The sequence below is a fragment of the Pelodiscus sinensis genome, chromosome 1 (genome assembly GCF_052426305.1).
Source record: "Pelodiscus sinensis isolate ZL-2025 chromosome 1, ASM5242630v1, whole genome shotgun sequence".
Lineage (NCBI taxonomy): Eukaryota > Metazoa > Chordata > Testudines > Trionychidae > Pelodiscus > Pelodiscus sinensis.
The window spans coordinates 91,639,164-91,657,220 of NC_143052.1; the positions used below are offsets into that span (position 1 = coordinate 91,639,164).

An 18,057-nucleotide genomic window follows, 5' to 3' on the forward strand; every position below is an offset into this window, starting at 1 on the left:
CTTGTGCAAGAAGCCCTGTCTTCCAACGCCGTACTGTAAATCTTCTTGCGCAAGAGTGGGCGGGCAGTGTGGACGCTCTGTGGGTTCTTGCGCAAGAATCCACCAGTGTAGACATAGCCTCAGTATGGTTCTCCAATCAGTTGTGCACCCATCATATAGCAGGTTCATCAAGACTATATTTCCTTAGTTTACTTATAAGAAGGGCATGTGAGACAATAACAAAAGCCATATTAGAGTCCAGATATCACATCTACTGCTTCTCCCTATCCAGAAGGCTTGTTACCCTGTCGAAGACAGATACTGACTTGGTTTGAAATGATTTGTTCTTGACAAATTAATGTAGACTGTTAATAAAATTGTAAGTATCTTCTAGGTACTTACAAATTGATCTTTCATTATTTTCTTCATTATCTTTCCAGGTACAAAAATTAAGACGATTGGGCTATAATTCCTTGGGTTGTCCTCATTCTCTGTTTTTATAACTAGGCATTCTATTTGCTTTTTCCAGTCCTTTGGAGCCTCTCTTTTACTTCACAATTTCTTAAAGATTATCACTAATGGCCCACAGATTTCTTCAGCTACTTCCGTAAGCATTTTAGGATGTATTTCATCAGGTTCTGCAGACTTGAAGATAGCTAACTTGTCTAATTTCAGAGCAGAAGCCATGTTAATCTGTTTCAGCAAAAACAAGGAGTCTGGTGGCACTTTAAAGACTAACACATTTATTAGGGTAGAGCATAGCTTTCATGAGCTACAACTCACTTCCTCAAATGCAGAAAAAAAAACAGAAGGGAAAAAAAAGGATATAGAGTTGGGAGTGTGAGATCAGTGCTAATTAAATCAGAATGAATTCGGCTCATTTCCAACAGCAGTGAGAAGACAAGAGTACCTGAATGGGAAATTACCTCTTGTAATAAGAGAACCACCCTAACTTGTCTAACTAATTCTCAACTTGTTCTTTCCCTACTATGGCCTCAGATCCTACCCCATTTACTCTGATGTTCACCATGCTAGTCACTGCTAAACTTTTTTGTGAAAACTGAAATGAAAAATATTGGGTTTTATAGATCAAAGTCAACATCTTCAATTACATCTGGAAGCCAGCACAGTGGAGGAAGGGTATAGTGGAGGAAAGAATAGGCAATCTCTCTCCATTTAATGCTGCCAAGCAAGCAGATACAACATTGCTTTACAAACTGAAGATTCCAAGGATTTATGCAAAATAGTTATATAAAAGTTCAAACCTATTTCTGTTCACCAAATGTATTGCCACATCCCTACCTTCAACACCATACACAGATCATAAACCCAGGTATATAAGACTGCTGATTAAATGATTTTCACTGACCATTGGCCATGTCATCATGTGGAGAAGGGAGTCTGTAGTGTTCCATGACGAGAGCAATTTAAAATGACAATTGGTTTTAAACTTCCCCCACTGCCTTGTCTCAGATGACTAGGAGCCTTTAATAAATACATTAAGACTCCTCATTTGTAAGGACATTATTAATTATTATTTAGGTCTCAGATCATGCATTCTAGTTATTCATATACAATGACTTAGAAAAAGCCTTCTACATTCAGTTTGATAAGAACTAAATTTACTATTTTCTGGGTCAGTGGCTGTCAACCGTTCCAGATGACTGTATCCCTTCAGAAGTCTGATTTGTCTTGTGTCTCCCAGATTTCACCTCACTTAAAAACTACATGCATATAAAATCAGAAAACAAATACAAATTGTCACCACCACATTATTACTGACAAATTGCTGACTCATTTTTACCATAATATAAATCAATAGGAATATAGATATTGTACTTATATTTCAGTATAAAGTATATAGAGCAGTATAAACAAGTAATTGTCAGTATGAAATTTTAGTTTGTACTACTGACTTTCCTAGTGCTTTTTATGTAGCCTGTTGTAAAACTGGACAGATATCTAGAGGAATTGATATATCCCCTAGAACACCTCTGGGAATCCCTGATTGAAACCACTGTTCTAGGGGATATACCCTCTTTCATCATTAAGAACAAGCAATATTTATTCAAAAAACTAATTGCAGCCACATACAAATGCAGTATTGTGCTATGGCTCCTAAAGAAATTCCTGGGTTAATTTACAGGTGGCCCACACCCTTTCTCCCCTGAAAAAGAAAGTTCTTACGGGAAGTTCTTATATCTATGTAACTTTATGCTCAGAGAAATGATGTCCTACAAATGATCCTTTTTTCAAAAATAACTTTTCATTGCCAAGTTTTATTTACAGGTAGATACACAATCATCAATTCTACAGTTAGATACATAGGCAAATATAGCTGTATATGTGAATGTTATTCGCAGCTTGTCATGTAGATTCAAAGTCCACAGTTACTACCTGTAGGTATTGGCTGGCACAGCACCAAAGGCATGTTTGGAGTAACAATGTTATGTGTAACAGATTTAGGGTGCAGGCTAAATGATTATCAATTAGCACATTAGCAGCAATGTTATGCATCTCCATATATATCTTTGGTGAGACTTCTTTTTAATAATTTATATTGTACTTGTTACTGCAGTATCTGTGATGTAACAAAATTATCACAATAAAAATATAATAGATTCTTTTAAATAGGCATAGATTGATTTCCAAAACTCATTAAAAGCCTCAACTTGTTTTCCTACCCACTTTTTATAAAAAACAAAACAAAACAGGTCAGGTTCTTTAGTTGCCTTTAAAGAGTCATCCCTTGAATGCATGTACCCATCTCCCCTTGAAGACAATGAGAGATGCACATGTCCTCTAGGGTGCATAACGTGGCCCTTATTAAGCCAGTCTTGCAACATCCAACTAAAAGAGGTAAGCGGATTTTGAGTAAAAGGAAAATGAAGCCAAGAGGGGTACGGTTTTGCCAAGATCACACAAAATCAGCAGCAGAGCCAGAAACAGAATTCAGGAGTTCCTGACTCTCAGTCATATATATTAATTGCTAGAGTCACTGAGACTAAGTGGGTGAAGAGACTGATGGACAGATTAGAAAGAGAAGCATGGGACTAACAGTTAAATTTTGGAAGAAAGAAAGACAGCAAGGAAGCATAGAGAAAGGAGAGAATGAAATAAGAACTAATATACAGTATACTGAAAACAACAGAGAAGAATATACAGGGAAACCTTGGAAGAGGAAAGAAAGAATATATACATAAAACAAGAGATATTCACTATAGTGACTTTTCCCACCGGTATTAAATAGAAAGCTAATTGACAAAATATGACCAATAAATAACCAAACACTGATTATATTTCTATTATAGATCCATTTACCACTGTCTGAAAAGGACTGAATATTGTAAGGGAATAGAGAACTAGGATTCATCCTCTTCTCTAGAACCTGGCAACTCATCCACCTACTCTTGAAGGCAAGAGATCACATTTATACCTGGCTTAAGATCTATCTTCCAAGAACCTCCTCCCCTCCTTTTTTTTTTTTTAAAAAACTTTGACTGCACCAAAAGGCAGGTGCCTTGTATGCTCAAAAAACTTTCAAAGGAGAGCTCCCTTGAGCCCCCCATGGAAGAGTTTTCTTTCTTCTTGACATAAGTTCTGGGCTGCTTAAGGGCCATTGTTGTGGTTGCTTGTACTTGCCATTCAAGCATTAGATGGGATTTTGATCGTCCCAGTTATATACCAATGTACAAATACTTGAACTAGAGAGACAGCAACGCATATGTGTGAACCAGCACTGTGAAGCTGATCTCAGAAAAATGGGGTGGGGGGGGTAGAGTGGAAGTCTGGAGCTGATAATTGGTCAGGGGAAGAGACTGGAAGGCCAGATGAATGGGCAGTCCAAAGACGCACCTATGCACTGAACCCAGTCATTCTCTTCCCCCAACTATCAAACCCTACCATATGTCTTCTGATGACCCTTCGTCCTATTGCCAGTCTCTCTCAGACCTCCTAGAAAGATAGTGTAATATATTCTTATACCTAGATGCTAAAATCTTTCTGCATTGCTACAAACTACCCACAATCCAACCCCATCTTCCAGTCTCCCAACGCCCCTTGTGTCACTGCTCTGCATAAGCCAAAAACCACCCACATGCTCCCTCTCCCAGACAAACTTTTGAAGGTTTTCACTTAAATTGGTTTCTGATTGGCCTGGTATGAAAATTCCCACAAAGGTCAGATCATGGCACCTGGTCTCAGTGGCTGCATCTTATTCAAGAAGCCATGAGGAAGAATGAGGCACAGGGACTAATGTCCCACAGACTGCACTGAACAAGATTGTGCATACAAGTGCAGGAATAGAGGGATCCATGTGGCAAGGGAAGGGATGTGTTCTGGATCTTTAAATCAGCACTAAGCAGTCATTACATAGGTTAACTCTGTAAATAAAAGGTTTCCTGCTTATAACAGCAATGTTATCTGAGCCATTCACAAGTCAATTCCCTGTCCTACCTACAAAGTCCCAAACATCAACAACCGTCCCCCTTTTGCCCCTCCTCACTGCCCTGCAACCAGGTCCATTCACAGAAATTCACATCACTGCACATGTGCACGGAAGCACATTTCCTGAGGAACCCAGCAGGGTGCATAAGACAGATCACAGGCTGCGGCCACAGATGTGTTCAACATGATAGATCTCCTTGGGACAGTCTGCAGACAGGATCAGGGGTGCATCCTCTGTCACCACCACATCATCCTCGATGCGCACACCCAGGCCACGTAACCTCTCTGGGGCAGCCATGTCATCCTGGGGGATGTAGATGCCTGAGGGAAAAAGAGGCAATAAAACCCCTCAGAAGAGCAGGATGAGAAGACACTACAGAATGCCCCCCCTTCACTGGTTCATATGGTGATGAGGCTGAGTTCTCAGTGATATTGGAGGGGGTCAAACTGGAGAGCTTTGTAAAGAAAAGTTTCCCTTGTTCGCCTTTGTTTGGGTCAGCTTCTGGAGGAAGGAGGGGAAAAGAGCACTTCCCCAATGCACACAGATCCCTGGTATAGCAATATAAACCCTCACTCATTTGGCCTTTCTGCATTTCTTGATGTTAGTGCTGCCAATATGAGAATCAATGCTGACAGTGGTCTGAGTAATAGGGGAAAAGGGAAGAGAAAAGAAAGTCGGTGTCAAAGATCAATTTCTATGTGCAAGCCTGACTGGAATGATCTCAAGGAAAGTGTCTCAGGAGAGCGCTTTATAAGGAATACACTTTGAGTTGCAAGTCCTTGCAAGGAGTTATTTATGGTTATATGCTGGGAGGGAAACAATTCACTGTGCTTTTCTAATACTGTGAGTAGGCTTTTTTGGTTTGAATGTGCAGAGAGCTATGTAAAATTATATTATGTCATCATGGTAGCATCATCATCAATGTGACTTGTTACTCAATCAGGGTTGAATGTGTCCTTTTACCTGGCTCAATGGTTATCACCATGCCTGGCTGCAGTGGGAGTGATCGGGACATGTCTGGGGTGTCATGAACATCCATACCCAGGTAATGGCCCACATGATGTGGGCAGTACTTCCGAACAGCCTAGCAGGAAGGAAAACACCGATTAATACAGCCACTGAACCTGGCCCCTGAACCTTCATCCCAACAGTGAATCATAGAAATATAGGACTGGTAGGGACTTTAGTCAGTCAGCTATTCCAGTCCCCTCTGCTGAGCAGGAGTAAGTATTTTCTATTCTAGACCATCCCACACATGCATTTTTCTAACCTATTCTTTAAAAACTCCAGTGACAGAAATTCCACAACCAGTGGTTAGCTGTCCTTACAGTTCGGAAGGTTTCTTAATGTCGAACTTGAATCTCCCTTGCTTCAATTTAAGGACTTCTTGTCCTCAGTGGCTAAGTTGTAGGATTTACTACCTTCCTCTTTATCACAATCTTTTACATATCTGAAGACTCTGATCATGAAGAAGAAAGAGGGAAGAGGGGAGGGATGTGCAGGAACAGGATGGCTTGTGTTTGTCATAGGGACTGTGCTCATCAATCTCATTCCTAAAAGATCACTGGGGGCTTTCCTGAATTTCGGGTGAAATTGGGGGGGAATTGGATGCTCAGGAACAAATGATGATCATTGGCTTGACCTGTGCCTACGGCAGACAGCTTCTTTGCTGTTCTCAATAAAGTAGCCAATTCTCTTCACTCCCGGCCTGTACACATCACATACTTCAGTCTTAGATGCCCCAAAGAGCCCTGCCAATATAGTTCCACTCTGCCTTCTGCATCCCTTGGATACTCCAGTCCCACTCATCAATGGAGCCTGCCAATTTGCAGCAAAAGTGATGTTGTGATGTGGCTAAAACATGTCTAAGAACTAGGCTTAGAATGCAGGACAGGTTTCACTTACCCCACTGCTACAATGCTTAACCCCCGTGCATCACTCTAATCCCCACCCCCACTTAAGGATCCATTTTAAAAAGGAATCAAACCATCTTCTGTTCCGGACCCTATCTCCTTCACATTTCTTGAGGACTAAATTGCTGGTATAGTTTGATCTGGTGGTGCTGCCACCTGCTGAGAGAAACAGGCCTTGCCTCCCCTTGGTTCACTCTTTTATAGGACACGTTTCCTGTTACAGCTGTAACAACATGAGCATGCCATATTCTGCAGTAAGCTTTGAACCCTGGTCTCCACGGCTTGTGCCTGGATTCCCAGACACAAAACAGTTCCTGCTAGGAGCAGACCCGGTTTGGGGATGCTGGGGTGGAGAGAGTTAAAGTACCTTGAAGTTCTCAGTAGTGCTTTTCTTTAGAATCCCGAGCTCTTTCAGCTTCTGTCCCATAAGGCTCAACATGAGGCTGTAGATGTTCTCCAAGCTAACTCCTGGAGAGCAGAGGCTCAGGCAGGATTTCTGGATCTCCAGGACAGCCTGGTACAGCTCTGCTTGAGGATCAGTGAACCTGAAAGCCAGAGAAAAGCAAAGGAGGTCATGTCTCAAATGGGAAGCTCCCAGGTCACCTGCAGTTCGGAGTCAGGGACAGCTCAGTGCTGAAGCAGTGAGGAGAAAACACACCGCCTGCCAGTATGGAAGGGCACACAAGCAACTGCTGAGGTCACCTCCTTCCCTGCTGTGGAGAGGCACCTTGGATGGACTCCTTGGTCTGGAGCAGAGCAGGGCAAAGCTGCAGTTTGAAGGGAAGGACAAGAGCAAAGAGACACTAGAACCAACCCCACCAAAGGGACACTTTGCTGGAACCTTCCTGATCTGAGACAGGCAGCCACTCACACATGGACTAAACATCTGTTCTCTTATGCTGCACACACATGCCCAGAGTCAGCACAAGAACAAGGAAAGGCAAAAACCAGCACTGTAACCTTCTTACAGTCACGGATAAGAAAACACTGAGCAATACAGGTCCTCACCCAGTTTTTATGTAATTTTGGTTACTCTGAGATACAACAGTGAAGGATACATTAAAATTATTTACATAGATAGATAATGTGGGTGTGCATAAACACAAACGTTAATGGCTAATCACAAATCAATGCCCACAATCAACCACATTCCTCACGCTCTCACAAAGGTATTGCATGGCTCATTTCCACCTGTGGGCATCCTACCTGCCATTGATGGGCCAGGTCCGAGTGATGTCACTTACGTAGCAGGAAAACTCACACCCCCCATCCAGCAAGACCATTTCTCCATCCTGGAGAAGAAGAAATATACCATGATTCGGGCCATCTGCTATATTCCCCTGTGAAAGGGATTTTCTCTGGAGGGGCTCACTTCTGGAACAAGGAGACACTTTTCTCCAAAGATGCAGGAGACTGGATTCCTCTTACAGTCAGTTCAGAAACGGCATATTTACACAGCAGGGCTAAAGTTGAATTAAGCTACACAACTTCAACTATGTCAATCACGTAGCTGAAGTTGAAATAGTTTAATTCGGCTTTTGGTGCTGTCTATGCAGCAGGAAGTTGAAGAACACTCTTATTTTGACTTCCCTTACTCCTCATGAAATGAGGGTTATGGGAGTCAGAGTAAGAAGTCCTTAAGCTTCACATTATTTCGAAATAAAGGCTTGCAGTGTATAGACACACACTGTTATTTCAGAATAATGCCAGTTATTCCAAAATAACACTGCTGTGTAGACGTACTCGTAAGCAACTATGACTTATTCAGTTACCTTGCCAGGTATTTCCTGAAGGTTGTCAATACCTAGAAAGCCTGAGTGCCAGTATACTGATGTTAAATCTTTTCTTTGAAAGAGGACATTTCTCCTGAACTATTCTGCACCCTAAAGCAGTCACCTTTATCCAGACAGACTGACATTTGTAGTCATCACTTTAAACCAGTCTCCAATACAGAGATCCCGTTTAACAAGGATTCTGTATTAATTATCAGGACTGAAAGGGTTTTTCAGAGGAGATGAGAAATACCATGTGCAAGAACAGGGTCCAAACATGGGGTAACTGCCAGGCCCTCCTTCCTTAAGTGAGCTGCCAACAGTACAGTCAGTTCTGTAAAAAGTCTGGGTCAAATTCTGTGTCAAATGTTATCCCAATGCTTTTGCAGACATTCTGCAGCATGGCAGTCAGCACAGACTTTGGCCCCTTACCACCAAACTCAGAGGTAATGGGAGGGTGCAGTTCTTTACACTGGTGAAGCAGAACCTCAGCTTTTCCTGGGGTACATCTAAACTAAATGGCTCCGTCGACGGAGCCATGTAGATTTGTTGTTTTGGCAAAGGGAAATGAAGTGGTGATTTAAATAATTGCCGCTTCATTTAAATTTACATGGCTGCTGCGCTGAGCTGACAAACACGAGGAATAACGGGGCTGCCGACAAAGGGCTTTGATGTCGGCAGGGGAGCGTCCAGACTAGCGCGCTGAGTGGACAAACAGCTGATCAGCTGTTTGTCGGCTCAGCGCGGCAGCCATGTACATTTAAATGAAGCGGTGATTATTTAAATCGCTGCTTCATTTCCCTTTGCCTATAACCCTAATCTACATGGCTCCGTTGACGGAGCCATGTAGTTTAGACACAGCCCTGGTGTTTAACTGCTATCAGTATACATAGGTAAATATTATGAACATTGATATTGGTAGTTTGGACTCACTGCTAGTTTGACTTTCCATTTGGACTCCATTTTAAACCTCTTGGGAACAAGTGGTTCAATTATATTAGTTCAAAGTGGGATGATCCCTCCTAGTTCTCTTGGGAATAACAAAATAAACTGAGTAAATTCTGGGGAATTTCTCAACTGAAGATTCTCAGGACCCTGGTTTGCATATTTTGTAAGTGTCACTGTCTAAGAGTGACAATGGTCCTTTAGAAAGGAAGAGGCTGTGACTCATCCGCTGCTTCCCAGTTGGGATTAAGAGAAGGGAATAACTGAAAGGGTGGAAGAACCAGCCAGGAAACAAAGGTGAGAACTGCTTGGGAGTGAGAGCTTGGAAGGTGAGAGACCAAGGGGTCCTTGGAGGAACCTCAACAGGGGGTAGGTAGTAATTTTTGATGGGGAGCCACTCCATGAATTTGTTTGGGGATTGGGGTGTGGACTCTGGAAGGTAGCTCGGTGTAGGAGGGCGTTGTGACCTGGGATTGGGATCCAGGAAGGGGTTTGGGTGCAGGAAAGGATTCTGACTTAGGGGAAAGGTGTAAGAGATGGTGCAGAGTCTGGGAGGCAGTTGGTCCCAAGGAGTGCGCTGCGCAGAGATGCACATGCTGTCACAAGCAGCCAATTGCTTTGAGTGGCTTGTGGGGCCACAGCAGGCAAAGAGCCTGTCTGGGGGTCCAAAGAACCATGGAGGACCAGATTCAAATGTCTGGTGGGCTGAATCCAGCCCACAGGCCGTATTTTGCCTAGCCCTGCTGTAGGAAAGTGCTTGGGGAAGGCTGAAGGCAGCAGCTGATCTCCCCATCACAGAGTCAGGGACATCGGGTGAAGGGCAAAAGATAACAGAGGGATTGTCTCCTGACTTCTAACCTGGAGAGAAGGAGAAGAGGGACAGAGACAGCTGAAGACTGGGAAGCACTGAACAGCTGGAATCAGAGAGTCAAGGATGTTCCTCTGGTGAGGATGAACTCCTAGCAGAGAGGCTGCGGGGATTCCCACTGGTAAGAGCGGGTTGCTGTCCTGCTAAAAGGAGAGGAGAAGATTGAAGAACTTGGGATTTGAAGGATGAAATACACTCAGTGTGCAAAATGCACTATGTTTTGGGACTTTTGTTTTCAACTATTTGCACTATTTTTGTAATAAGCCAGCTCCAAGGAGGAGTATTATTAGGCAATAGATTCATGGCAGAGATAGTGGGAATTCTAAAGGAGGGACAGTGAGGCAGGTGTGTCCACATGGCTGCTGGAGGGTGCTCAAGGTGTGGGAGTCCTCTAACAGTCTCATGTCAAACTCCCAGTTCCTGTATTCTAGGGACTGAAACAATGACAACACTACTTAATTAATTTGTGAAGTAACTCCAAGACACTATGAAGAGAACCTAGCAGTCTGAGATGATAAGGTCATTTAATGGCCTTGCTAATTTTCATTCTATGGGAAAGGAAGTTTCTCTGGAACAAGAGGCCATTATGGAGTCTAGCATGAGAGCAGCCACCCAACTTTAACATGATTAGTGGACATGTTCGAGTTCATTTGAACTGATGGAAATGGCATGCTTTGCTCAGGTAGGTGTCAAAGCATTAACAACGCTCCCTGAAACTGCTTCCTTCTTCTTCCTCCACTGTGAGGGGGAACCTTCTCCAAAAGTGTAGGTAAGATGGGTGACTTAATTCCAGAGTAACTCAATCACATTTCTACTTAGGAAAAGGCAAGCTCCCCAGAAGGCAGCATCAAGAGGAACTGGGGTTTTCTTGGGTGACGTCTTCCAAGTGAGACACACTGTTGTGCCAGCTGGCAGAAAGGTAAGCCTCAGAGGAAAAACAAAGCAAATGTCTTGCTAATGATTGTATCCTCATGATTATTTGTTCCTCATAACACTATTAAAAACACTCTGAACTGACTTTATCAGACACCACCTGAGTTATGCTCACAAGCCTGACCTTTACTAGCAGTGTAACAATGGATGCCCTTTTTTGCCACCTTATCACAGGTGCGTGTAAAGAATATTTCAAGGACCCAACTGGCACTCTCTCTTTAACAAAAGAGTAAGCCAGGAGAGAAACTCACTCCTGCATTAATAGATTGGCAAGATAACAGGCTGTACTGAAGAGTGAGTCATAGACATAGTACAGTAATGTAGTAACCTCTTCCAGAGACTCGTATAAAGCTAAAACTGTTTTGTCATAATTGCTGGAGAAAGATTCAATGGTCCGGAGCCCTGAAAACAAGACAGACAGATTCACCAACAGCAAGTCAAAAAGACCCAAAAACATTTTCTTCCATTCTCAGCTTCACTAAAGTGATTTAATTGGACTTCTTTCTGTCATAAAAAGAGTAGAAGTTTGCTATCACTATTTACTAGTAAAGTAAATAGTAAAAGTAAAGCAAGACAGAAGAATTCAGGAGAGAGACGTGGGGCCCTACCATCCTTTTTATCACAATTTTATCTTCAGTGTGACTGGTGCTATTCTCTGACTTTTACAACATCCAAGACGCGTCCTGCATACTAGACTGCTGCACAAGAACTTCATAAATGTGTGGTACAGGAGCAGAATGGTCACTGAGCAACATCTGCAACCTATGAGAGAAGCTCTGCATCCTTTAGAAAATATGGCAATTGATGCATTAAAAGATAGCAAAAAGGGAAGGAAAGATTTGAAGTTGGCCTTACTGACAACAACAGATCACTATATTAGCTTCCCCTCTCCCACTGCTGCGTAAATATTCTTTCATTCCACTCAGTTTGTTTCAGCACTTATCATCACAAGAGAGGCACCAAGGTGTGCCTCGTGTAACCAATGGTCAGGGGCTGATAGATGGGCGAGTAGCACCTGTGGACGCACTATTATTACTGGAGTTTAAACACACGAAAGACATTGGTTTACCTTGATAAGCTGGTTGTTTTTTACATAGTGCAAGGTGTTGGACCGGTTGCCACCAGCGACCACAGGAGGGTAAGCCAAGATGTCTGCCCCTCGAGCCCGGCATTCAAATTCAAACTGGATCAATTCAGAGAGAAGAAGCCCATTAGTTCTGGCACAGTAACCAATTGTTCTGGGGAAGCATAGCGCTACCCCTACTGCCATTCTTTCTGTCCATGCAGAGGGAAGTAACACAGAAAAAAAGGAAACTGAGAAGAGCATTCCACAGAACGGCAGAAGATGAGGCAGGATGGTCATTTTTCACAGAAGTGTCTAGAGCCCAGTTGTTGGCATAGAAGAGCGACACTAAAAGTTACACTGCATTCCCACAATGTTTTGGTGATTTCTATGTTTTTAAAGCATTGTTCTCACTTCCTATACAACTTTGCACATTTCTGTAGCTCTTCTATATCTAGTTTTGGGAGGTATATTTTAATTAAAAAATACCAGCTAATGCTTAGATCAATATCTAATTTTGTGACCCTGCCTCACTACCTAATTAAGAGAATGCCCTATCTTGTGTCAGAGCAAAAGGCATCAACAGATTCAGACAGGCTATGTACAATGGTTGTGCCACAATGATGAAAGAAATCCCTGCCCCTGACCTTTCTCTAATGTTGAAGTAGATAAGGGTATGTCTACACTACCCCGCTAGTTCGAACTAGCGGGGTAATGTATGCATACCGAACGTGCAAATGAAGCCCGGGATTTGAATTTCCCGGGCTTCATTTGCATAAGCAGGGAGCCGCCATTTTTAAATCCCCGCTGGTTCGAACCCCGTGTAGCGCGGCTACACGGGGCTCGAACTAGGTAGTTCGGAATAGGAACCTAGTCCGAACTACCTAGTTCGAGCCCCGTGTAGCTGTGCTACACGGGGTTCGAACCAGCGGGGATTTAAAAATGGCGGCTCCCCGCTTATGCAAATGAAGCCCGGGAAATTCAAATCCCAGGCTTCATTTGCACGTTCGGTATGCATACATTACCCCGCTAGTTCGAACTAGTGGGGTAGTGTAGACATACCCTCAGTGAGGATGGATTAGCTAATGTCCTCAGACAGCAAAGCTATACAAAGTACCCTTAACAAACAACTTGTAAATTTTGCCAAGGTGTGTTGGATAAAATGCTCCATGATACCCACAATCTAAATTCTTGGGGTTGTGGACTCTATAGTACAAAGATAGGATGGAGAATTTCTTTTTAATTAAATCTTAAATTAAATCAGTTTCCCTAGAAACCTGCACCATCAACACAGACCCCTCTCAACTCTGACATCAAAGGTCACATCCCACTTGTCTTGCTCAAAGAGAGAATCCTGCGAAAATCCCTAAGCAGTATCAACAATACTCCACTTACGTTAGCTTTCCTCCAGTCTCACATTATTTCGATCAGTGGTCTCCAACCTTTTTACACCCAAGATCACATTTTAAATGTGAGGGCACGCCAAGATCTAACCCATTCCTTCCTCAAGACCCCACCCCTTCCTTGAGGCCCTGTCCACTCCATTCCCCTCCTCTCCATCACTTGCTGTCCTCAGCCCTTACTCACTGTCACTGGGTTGAGACAGGACGTGCAGGCTCTGGGGTGGGAATGTGGGATTTGGGTGTGGGAAAGGGTGAGAGGTGCAAGCTCTGCGAGGGAATTTGGATGCAAGAGGAGGTAAAGAAGGGAATTCTGGCTAGGGAAGGGGGCTTCAGTCTGGAGAATGTTGGGATCAGGTGGAGGGTCAGGGTGCTGAGCAAGCTGAAGACTTGTGGATATCGGGATGCAGGAGTTTGGGCTGAGGTGTATAAGGGGCTCAAGGCACAGGTTTGTGCTGTGTGGATGGTGCAGGAGTTTGGGATGTGGGGGACTCAGAGCAGAAGGTTCAGGTTTATGATGGGCTCAGGGTTGAGATGTGTAAGGAGTCCAAGGGTATTACAATGCTGCAGCCAGATGGGGGCTTGGCCCCAATTGGGGGCTTGTGGGCCAGGCTTCATTTTTAAATAAAATATTATGTCCAATACAAAATGTTTCAACATTGTCTTTATTTACAGGAAGGGTGGGGAATCTGTTTTGGGTCTGGGGGCACTGATCCACTGAAAAATCAGTTGGGAACCACACAAGTGAAATGCAAAAAACCAACCGCTCCAAAAAAAACCAACCCTCACTGAGGTGGTCCCAACTGAGACACCTCACTCCTCTGGCACTCCAGCCCCACAAGGAGGATAGACTGGACTACGGTTCAAGGCCTCAGGCCAGATTAACTCTTCAGGGGTTCCAGGGTTAGTGGATTTTGTGGGGCCCCCTAGGCTCTGGGATGGGGCCAAAAATGAGGGGTCCCGTGTGCATAGCAAGAAAAGCAAATGTGTTAGGCGACCAGATTGGCTTACAGGGGACATCCTTGGTGAGCTTAAACACAAAAAAGAAGCTTACAAGAAGTGGAAATTTGGATGGATGACTAGGGAGGAGTATAAATATATTGCTCGAGAATGCAGGGGAGTTATCAGGAAGGTGAAAGCACAACTGGAATTGCAGCTAGCAAGGGATGTGAAGGATAACAAGAAAGTTTTCTACAGGCATGTCAGCAATAATAGGGTGATCAGAGAAGGTGTGGGGCCCTTATTGGATGAGGGATGGATTGCACCCTCAGCAATCCAGAAGCTTCAGTTCCACTCATCTTGCTCTTCTGAAGCAAAGCCACTGAAACAGAGAGTTTTCTCTGAAAGATGAATAATGCACACTGGCAGCGTCAGTCACTTTCTGGCGATTAGTCCACATAAGAGGTTAAGAGTTTAGTATAGCACCAGCTAAGGGAGTTACTCCTTTAGCTTAAGGTGTAAAAAATTCCAGCTTTTAGCATCAAGAATCATGAGTTGAAAGGCTACAGATAACCCATGGAACACTTCAAAATGTTCTGCTGCCATCATTCAATGGAGTAAGATTGATAGAGCTGCAGCTTCTGGGGGATGTCACATGCATGTCAAAAGAACCAGAAAAGTTGGGTGAGAAAGGACTTGGATTCCACTCACAACTCTACATAGGTCGCTCTCAGATCCTTTTACTCTTCCTGGAGAAATAAACAATACACTGCCCTTACTACTTCCCCAGAATCATCCATCACCCAACAAAGTACTGACCTTAGCATACAGAAATGCTTCATCCACTGGTGATTTACTGGCAAACATCGTCTCTATGAAAGCCTGCCAAACAACAATACAGTCCTCTCATTAGCAGGGGGTTGGAAGCTAGGGAAGAGTCTCCTTTAACTTCACTTTCCTTGACAAAAATATTCAAGATTATGAAAGATGTGAAGAAAACTGGACAGTCCCTTTTTCTCACCTCGGTCTGTAATATAAGAATGAGAGGAAAGCAGCAAAAGAAGGGAGGAAAATGTCATGAGGAAGTAAGGGAGAAGGTGGAAGCACAAGAGGATATCCTTGTTCCGAATAGGATACCATTTTTAAAGGATGTCAAATATATAACAACTCTCTGGTTGTCTTGACTGGAATTATGCTAAGGTTGAGCACTCTAGGGGTGTGTCTAGACTACACGGCTCTGTCAACAGAGCCATGTAAACTAGTTTACCCGACATAGTCAATGATGCTGATTGTTGGCACAGTGCGGCGGCCATTTTATTTTAATGGAGCAGGGATTATTTAAATCCCCGCTTCATTGACTATGTCAGGTAAACTAGTTTACATGGCTCTGTCGACAGAGCCGTGTAGTCTAGACACACCCTAGCAGTTCAAACAGCAGGCCTCATACCCAGAATGATATGGGGGATGGAAGTAGAGCATGGCTAAGAGAGAATTCAAGAAATTGTGTGTCTATGAAGAGAGTTCAGGAAAGTCTAAAGTTACCACTCCAGCCCATCTGAATTCAATCCAATTTCTTTTTGCTTGAGTGTACTGGTCCATGGGGCTACCCCTCACTCAAGAAATGACTGCCTGTATTTACTTGATGGGTTCATGTTCCATACCTGTGATGTCACCCTTCCAGCAACCTTCATCCTCTCGATCTCTGCAGGGGATTTGATCATCCGGAGTTGTTGCACTAGATGATTAATACCTTGGATATGGTTTTTGCTCCTAGCTTTGATCTCGGCCAGAGACTGCAGGTAGTCAGAGTGGAGCTGCGTGTGCACTGGTTTTGCAGAATCATACCAAACCATGTCTGAGTCACCTGAGACACACAAAACAAAACAGATGCAAACTAAAGATGTTTGGAAGTCACGGTATGAGTGAATACTTAAGACTAGAAAAAGCTGAAGGTGTGACATGTCATTTGAAAGGTAACTTCCTCTAGATTTGTAATATGATCTTATACCTGACACGTGACCTCAGTGTTACTAGTTTAATGATCTTTTTAGATCTTAAAAGGTTAGTAACATGCAGGTAAACAAGTCTATCTGTGTTTTGTAGATTTAAAATTAGTTTTTGAATTGAAAAGTATACACTCAGTAAATAAATACAAATTTCTACAAATATTATCCCCCCCCCCATACATTTCCTTCTCAGAAAGTGGGATAAAGTAAACTGAGGGGAAATGTTTCATGACAAAAACATAACTTGTATGACTGAATAAAAATTTAGATTCCCGAGCTTAGATGCCCTGTTTGATCCCAACGGAGATCCCATAATACAAATCAACCTCTTGTTCATCACCATCTGGTGCAGGTGGCAATAGAAATTATGTTTGGGGTGAATTGTTTGGAAATGCCGTCTCAGGCATTCCACTGGAGTTCCTCAGGAAGAATGTAATTACTCACAGTGAAATCTGCCTAGAACTTTGGGATCAGCAGCACCCATATTCAGTGTTCCCTCAAGTTGTGCAGCAGCACAGCTTCACAGGTGATTCATCAGCCCCACCCAGTCAGAGGCTTGGGGCTCAGTGCACAGAGCCCACTGACTGAGCGGGGCTGATTAATCACTTGTGAAGATGTGCTGCCCCACAGCTTAGAGGGAACACTGATCCTATTCATGAAATGTGATTTTTTTTGTACTTGATGAGGTCAGAGCCTCACATTTGCATCCATGAATGTCATTTTAAAGTAAGTTTTCTGTCAATGTAAGTTAGTAAATAGTTTTTAAAAGTTCTCCCTTAACAGAGCTAGCAATTATGGATAATGAAACCATCCAGTTATACTAGATAAGATAAAAAATACACAGGGGAGAAACCCTCGTGCTTTGGGGCATAAGGGAGATCTACCAATACATTTTCCCTCTATGCAATGTATTCTATAATAAAGATCTCTTCTGCAAAAAGCTTCTTGTGCAAGAAGCCTGTAGTATAGACATAACCTGAGGATTACAGGAGTCAGAGCAAGAAGGAATTTATTTTGAAATAACAGACTTGCTGTTTAGACGCGCACTATGTTACTCTGGAAGAATGTTGCTGTGTAGACATAGCCTAAGAGGTATCTTGCAACCTCCCTCTGCAGCATCAGGTACTGGCTGCTATGAGACACTAGATTGGCAACTAGTCTGACTGCTGGGTTCCATTTTTCTTCTCTTGTTCTTTCAGGTTTTTAAAAACAGAAGTTATACACAGAGAAAGAAAGAGGAGAGGCAAAGACAGAAGTGGAACATCCCTTCATCAAAACACTTCTGTGGAAATCCCACAAAACACTAACAAATACTATTTGCTTAACAGAGACAGTCCTATAATACAGTGGTTTTCAGCCGTTTCCTTTTTGAGGCTGTACTCAGCATTCTTTAAAAACTCCAAAGCCCAACAGGTACGGGGAGTGATTGGGGCTGCAGGCCATGGGTGGGATGCTTGAGCCTAGGCACAGTTTGATTTGTATTTTGGAGGAGCAAGGGCTGGCAGCTCTTGGGCCAGCTCCAGGGAAGGAGCACCACCTCCACCCCTTAATGCATTTCAGCAGACTACTTAACCTGCCTGAGTTGTGCCAGGGGACCAAAAAATTTAACTCTTGAGTTGAGTTTCCCCTTTAAGTCTGAAAACTGCTCAGAGTTCAGGCAGGGGCTGTGTGCACTGTGGTGTGCAGTTCAGGGTGCAGGGAGAAAGCTAAGGATGTTAAATTGCAGTTAATTGACTAGGCGAGTAGTCGATGGAATTGCCATCAACTAGTCCATAGGCACTTCTGCATTCCT

The 18,057-nt window shown here is 43.2% G+C and overlaps 1 protein-coding gene and 1 long non-coding RNA gene across 4 annotated transcripts in view; one reads left to right on the forward strand and one right to left on the reverse strand.

The window, feature by feature from the left end:
• Positions 1-1,139: 1,139 nt before the first annotated feature.
• XPNPEP3 (X-prolyl aminopeptidase 3) overlaps positions 1,140-18,057 on the reverse strand; it is a 30,617-nt gene continuing 13,699 nt past the window's right edge. For 2 of the 3 annotated variants that reach the window (XM_006123949.4, XM_006123951.5), the window contains exons 4-10: positions 15,921-16,123; positions 15,079-15,141; positions 11,927-12,040; positions 7,546-7,631; positions 6,707-6,884; positions 5,390-5,510; positions 1,140-4,746 (exon numbers count right to left, since the gene is read on the reverse strand). In XM_006123949.4, the coding sequence (XP_006124011.1) occupies positions 4,580-4,746; positions 5,390-5,510; positions 6,707-6,884; positions 7,546-7,631; positions 11,927-12,040; positions 15,079-15,141; positions 15,921-16,123 (932 nt within the window). In that variant the 3' untranslated portion in view covers positions 1,140-4,579. The remainder of the gene's footprint in view (positions 4,747-5,389; positions 5,511-6,706; positions 6,885-7,545; positions 7,632-11,926; positions 12,041-15,078; positions 15,142-15,920; positions 16,124-18,057) is intronic. The other variant, XM_075936351.2, reaches the window with a different exon arrangement.
• On the forward strand, positions 10,737-17,629 carry LOC149525605 (uncharacterized). Its single transcript, XR_016350422.1, has 2 exons — positions 10,737-10,843; positions 17,465-17,629. It is a non-coding gene; the product is annotated as an uncharacterized LOC149525605 (long non-coding RNA).